This window comes from Sipha flava, unplaced genomic scaffold, assembly GCF_003268045.1.
Source record: "Sipha flava isolate LNK unplaced genomic scaffold, YSA_version1 32_pilon_pilon, whole genome shotgun sequence".
Lineage (NCBI taxonomy): Eukaryota > Metazoa > Arthropoda > Insecta > Hemiptera > Aphididae > Sipha > Sipha flava.
In genome coordinates, this window is record NW_020273018.1 from 2,977,721 (window position 1) to 2,984,020 (window position 6,300).

At 30.9% G+C, this 6,300-nt stretch overlaps 1 protein-coding gene and 1 long non-coding RNA gene across 2 annotated transcripts; one reads left to right on the plus strand and one right to left on the minus strand.

Annotated features, from left to right (window-relative positions):
* Nucleotides 1–922: 922 nt before the first annotated feature.
* LOC112687062 lies at nucleotides 923–1,650 on the minus strand. Its single transcript, XR_003148936.1, has 3 exons — nucleotides 1,566–1,650; nucleotides 1,409–1,497; nucleotides 923–1,164 (listed from the first exon to the last, which is right to left on the minus strand). It is a non-coding gene; the product is annotated as an uncharacterized LOC112687062 (long non-coding RNA).
* Nucleotides 1,651–5,120: 3,470 nt separating this feature from the next.
* Nucleotides 5,121–5,933, plus strand: LOC112686984 (general transcription factor II-I repeat domain-containing protein 2A-like). Its single transcript, XM_025559487.1, has one exon. The coding sequence runs from the start codon at nucleotides 5,121–5,123 to the stop codon at nucleotides 5,931–5,933; it is 813 nt and encodes a 270-aa protein (XP_025415272.1).
* Nucleotides 5,934–6,300: the final 367 nt, after the last annotated feature.

Genomic DNA, 6,300 nt, shown 5'->3' on the forward strand with positions numbered 1-6,300 from the left:
TGTTTTAATAATATGGACAACATATAGACAAAACAAAATTTAATAAGTTAATTATAAATATTATTTTTGTAAATAGAAAAAAAATTAAATTTATTTAAAATTTTCTTGATAAATTAGGAAAAAAATGTTTTAGTTTTTATTATTTATTTGAATATTTTTATTAAAAAAATTATAACTATTATTATATAGTACTTACATAAATCATGTATAATTATTTTTATCTTAAATAAACAAATTGTTATTTCAGTTGCCTTAAAAATATATATAATAATTTTAATCAAAACATGTTCCTTATTCACAGGTAATTGTGCCAATATTAAAACAAAAAATATAGTAAATTGATCTAAAACTCATATTTTACATTATACCTACTGGTAGGATAGATTATTGTATGTTGAATAGACGTTTATATGAATAAAAATTATGTTCACTGCCTATATATATTTAAACTTGTTTATTAAAATATACTTTGAAAAAAATGTTAGTCTTCAATATGTGTAAATTAACACGTATCTCTAGAATGATCACCAATGGTCAATGTCAAATGAGTTGTGAAGTCAATTCAGTGGTGTAACTAGAAGAGTTATTTGAGGCTTTAATACTTGAAATGTTAAACTGGAATCTTACCCTTTATATGATAATTTAAGACAAATGTATATAAATAGGTAAATCAACTTATAAACCAATCACCTGATTAATTAGTAGTACCATATATTAAAAATATTAAGGAGAGGATGGGTATTAGATAAATGGTTCACTAATAATTATTTTTAAGTTCACCATGCCAATCATTCGACTCGTATGAATTTTTAATATTGACACTTATTATCATAGTAATGATAGTAATGCACATTCATACATTTTTCGAAAACGGAGAAAATAATTGAAATTTAAAAATATAAATTTCTCCCAATGGGGCACAAGTTTCTTCTTACCGTCACTGAAATATGAAGTAGTTCTCCCTTTTATCTAATACTTCATTGCTTCTTTGACATCTTCGTCTTACTTGAAATTGGTGCCTTTAAGAGCTCTTACAAGATCTGGGAAGGAGTGTAAGTTCCAAGGTGCCAAACCGGGTGAATAGGGTGGATGTTGAATGACCTTGAAGTTCAATTGTTTAAGAATAACACTGGTTGATGTGTGAGGTCATCTGGTGTTATCATGCTGCAACAAAATGGTCTCAGTTGATTCACAAACGCAACCTCCTTAATTTTTTCAGTGTCTCAATTTGTCGGGCAGAGTTTACAGATGTACTATTTTCCAAGTAATCCATTAGATAAATTTGATTTTAAAAAATTAATTTAAAATTCTATCATAGCAATTGTTTTAATCTCGTTGACATTATATCTGTACTTAGAAACAAGTCGAGTGATGTTCAAATGCAATTTACCAATTATAAACAACTTACCTGGCTTAGCACAGAATATTCTTGGTCGGGGCATAGGTTTAAATGGATTATAACCTTATATTATTTAAAGCAGTTCGGTGTAACTGTTGCTTATAAAACAAATTAAACGAAAGTTTAAATTAATCGGTACAGTAGTATTGGTTGTGCGCTGAATTACCGTTTTTGCCGGTTTCAATATTTGTTAATCCCTTCTTATTGCACGTATTGAGTGTTGGAGAGACGGGAGTAACCGAATTGGTTCCCGTGTGAAAAAGATATTTTATTAAGTTAGGTCGAATTGGTTCCCGTTTGTGTACAGGTAATTTTTAATTTGGTACAAAATATAAATTAGACAGTATAAAATATAAATGTACCTACACGGCTACACTCTATAATCTACAGTATAATATACAATAAGATGGCAATATATTTATATATTGGAAGTTTAGCAAATTATCGGTGATATCCCGATCAATTAAGATAACGATTGAGATATATGTACTTTTATAGCTGTATGGTATATCGTCTATATTATCCTATGTACGAATGACAATAATGTTGGTGAGCAGTGAGCACTGTACAGTCTTGAATAACACATCGTGTAAATTTGTAACTTGTATTTCGTAGTTTAATTTATATTTTTGAATTTTAATTTTTCGTAATTATGGAGTTTATGTTTAGTGAAAAGGGAACTAAGTCGTTGATTATTGACAATTACAAGTTTGGATTCCAAAAGAATCTAGCAGATAACATACAGAGGTGGATATATACAAAACGAAAATGTAAAGCATACGTTAAATTGAACGGAGATTGTTTATGTGAAGAAGTATTAACACATAACCACGAAAGTGAAGACGATGGTAAACTTGTGCGACAACAATTGACAAATTCACTAAAAAGAAAATGTGATGAACTTATTACAGAGCGACCATCTAAAATTATACGTAAGGAAATAGCTTCAAACAGTTATAGTGAGTCACTACTTCAAAATGATATTAACAGAGTCCGTAAAAAATTGAATGCTGCTAAATTAAGAACAATTCCCAAGTTACCTTCTAATCTTGAAGAACTGCATAAAAGTGTCAGTGAATATTCGTTAATAACTAATCTTGGAGAAAACTTTATGACAACGATTCTGTCAACAATATAATTACATTTACATGCACGCAGAACTTGAAACAACTTAAGAAAGCCGCTACGTTATTTTTCGATGGAACATTCAAAAGTTGTCCTAAGCAGTTTTACCAATTATTTTCTATTTTTATCAAGGTACAAAACAGCTATGTTCCTGTCGTATTCAGCCTACTCCCAAACAAAACTACAAACACTACAACACTAACACTACAAACTTGCATTAAATAAGGTCGCAAAATATCTAACAGTTGGCACGGTTTTCGTAGATTTTGAAACAGCTATCCATAGCCATAACTTCACAGCTACAGCAAGTTACAGTTAGAGGTTGCAGATTCCATTTATGTCAGTCATGGTGGAGAAAAATTCAACAGTTTGATCTCTCCAATGAATTTAAAGATAATGTTTCAGAAATCGGACAACTTCTGAAACTATTTTTGGACTGCCCTTATTATCACCCGAAGACGTCGAAGACTGTTTTTATAATGATTTGATGGCCATAAAACCTTGGTGCCCAAAACTGGATCAGTTCTTCGACTACGTTCATGATACATACATAATGACAAACAGTATCTTTCCACCGAAAATTTGGGCTAGATTTGACAAAAATATTGATAGGACTACAAATTGTTGCGAATCCTTCCATTCAAAGCCGAATAAAGAATTTACATCTGCCCATCCTAATATATTTTATTTTATAGAGACTTTAAACAGTATTCAGACATTAAATTATATTAAATTTCGAAGTAATAATACTAGAAAACAAGAAAAAAATAACAAATTCTTGGAAAATTGTATGACTGAGTACACTAATAAGAAGCTTACGCGAATTGAATACTTAAAGAAAGTTTGCTTTAAATTTGCAAATCAACGGTTTTAAATAATTGTATTTATTATATTTTATTATTTGTATTTTATACCTACACCTAGTGATGACTATAGTTGACTTCCAAATCAACGATTTAAAATTATATATATTATATCATTTTTTTTTTTTTTATAACACACTTTAACGCACATTTTTAACCAAGCCTTCTTTTAAGTTGACAGTCCTAAGCCTGTAAAATTGAGAAGGAAAATGTGCGTAAATAAACGGGAACCAATTTGGCTCAACTTAATAAAATACTTTTTTTAAATGGGAACCAATTCAGCTTACCTTAAATAAAATACCTTTTTCAAGCGGGAACCAATTCGGCATGTGGGGTTAGAGCTCGGGAACCAATTCGGTACCAGCCGAAGAGACCACCATGTCAAATTTCAAGTTCATATAGATTTGAGATGTAGCGATGATCAATGAGTACCCGACGTTGCTCGTTAAAAAAATTGTAAGTGTTCAACTCCTTTCGGGTGTTACTCGCTGTAGAACAGGGGTCTTCAACCCGCGGCCACCCTGTCATAATATGCGGCTCACGATCACATTTTAAATTTCACAACAGTTAAGCTATCGCTATCGGAAATATGCGATAAGATAAATTGAATTGCCTATCAAGATATAATTATAATTGTCTGTTAATTCGTAATCGATTGTGGAACGAGTCAGTGGCGTATTTAGGAATTTTTCTAGGGGGGGGATGAAATATATAATAATACATCCTAACACCCATTAATTCGTACATAATATAATTTTTTAAAATCCCCTAACTTGTTACCTATTGAGGTTAGTGTGGATCAAGGCAAAATAAGAATTAATCTTTATAATTACCTCATCATTTTCCAAACAAATTTTTTTATTTGTACTAAAATAAGAAAATAAAGTTTTTTTTTGTTTTTGAATATTACTCATATTGTCTTAAAACTTCACAGTTACAACTTACAAGACGCAAAAAATAAAGTCGTACAATAGTCAATTCGGCAGTAAGTCAGTACTCGGAATGGCGCGGCGTCGCTATCCGTCAACGTCCAATGACCGTACATATCTACTTTTAACGAATCACGATATCATAAGATAAAATATATATATATATATATAGCTATACATTAGCCATAAATCTACTAGTAACAAATTTTCTAAAAATAAACCCGCCCGGCCGCCCTATGGTTAATCCACGATCTTCATGGTCATTTTGTTTTGTTTACCGATTGCTTATCGGGTTTATTATAAACACTCTTGCATGAAAAATAATTCGCAGAAACGTACAAAATACAGTACACTATAATATAGGTATAGTTTTTGTTGCCTGATAGTCGTACATGCCGCCAACGATAAACGATTAGTGGCGATTAGTGTATCAGACTATCAGAGCGGTACAATTACCACGACTAGAACATTTAGAAAACAGAAAACATACATGCTTGAAAGTAATATCATATTAAGAATATTAGAGAAAATGAGACAACTTATAGCTACCTAGGAAAAAAAAAAAGGTCAAGGGGGGGATCTATCCCCCATATCGCCCCCCCCCCCGTAAATACGCCACTGGAACGAGTACAATATTCTTGTTTATGTGTAAAAGTTTCAATTTCATACTTTTTCTTCTTGAGTAAAAAACGTAAAATCTCGGATGAAAGTCGCGTTTTTCAAGAAAAATGGTCCAATAGCTATTTTTTTATTCAAGTTAAAGAAAAGGCAATACGTTTGATTTGTTAAGAATCGATTGCAGTGATGAAAGAGTACAATTTAAAACGACATTATAATACCAAACATGCAGCAAAATATGATATGATACAAGGACAACTTCGAATTGACAAACTTGCATTGTTAATGAAAAATATACAAGGTCAGTCTTCAAGTATAAAAAAATATCATAAAGACTCAGAAGCTAGTGTCAAAACTAGTTATATCATAGCACGAAAAATTGGAGCTAAATCGAAGCCATTTACTGATGGTGAATTTATAAAAGAGTGTATGGAGACCGCCTCTAAAATTTTTTGTCCAACACAAAAACAACTTTTTTCCAAATTGAGTTTATCAGGGGTAACTGTAGCAAGGCGTGTAGAAGAACTAGGAACTGATATTAAGAGTACTCTAAAAGAACGTATTTCTAAATTTATTTTTTATTCGCTAGCCCTTGACGAAAGTACAGATTTGTCAGATACTGCGCAATTAGCAATTTTTATTCGGGATATCGATTCTAATTTTAATATTACTGAAGAATTAGCTGCGCTTTTTCCAATAAAAGGCACTAAAAAAAGTTGTGATATTTTTAATGCATTAAATTCGACACAAAACCGTTTTGACATCAAATTAAATAACCTTTCTGGAGTTATAACAGCCCAATCAACGGTTGGAAAAAATGAAGGGCTCGTAGCGCTAATTAAAAAAGAAATGAGTACATGTAGTGCTTTACAACTGATGCAATATCACTGCATTATCCACCAAGAAAATTTATGTGCAAAATCCGTTGGTTTTCAAACTATTAAGAAAGATGTTGTAAAAATAATAAAATTTTATCAGATCAAGAGCATTGAATCATAGAGACTTTAAAAACTTTTGAATGAAATAGATGTTGAACAAGGTGATGTAATATATTTTACATATGTCCGTTGGCTCAGCAGAGGAAAAGTATTGCAAAGGGTTTTTGATTTAAAAAATTAAATTTTTGAATTTAAAATTAAAAAATGATTTTGCCTATCTTACGGATATTACATTGCACTTGAATGAACTGAATTTACGCTTGCAACGTCAAAACCAATTAATACATCATTTATTTGGCCATATTAAATCTTTTGAAAATAAACTTCTGCTGTGGGAAATTCAGCTAGGAAAAAATAACACTACTCACTTCCAATGTTTGTCAAAATACAATGTCACTTCAAAGGAAAAATACGCAGAAGCAATTTCT

Excerpts from the sequence above, each read along its gene's own strand:
- LOC112686984 (XM_025559487.1), top strand. The coding sequence starts at position 5,121 with ATGAAAGAGTACAATTTAAAACGACATTATAATACCAAACATGCAGCA.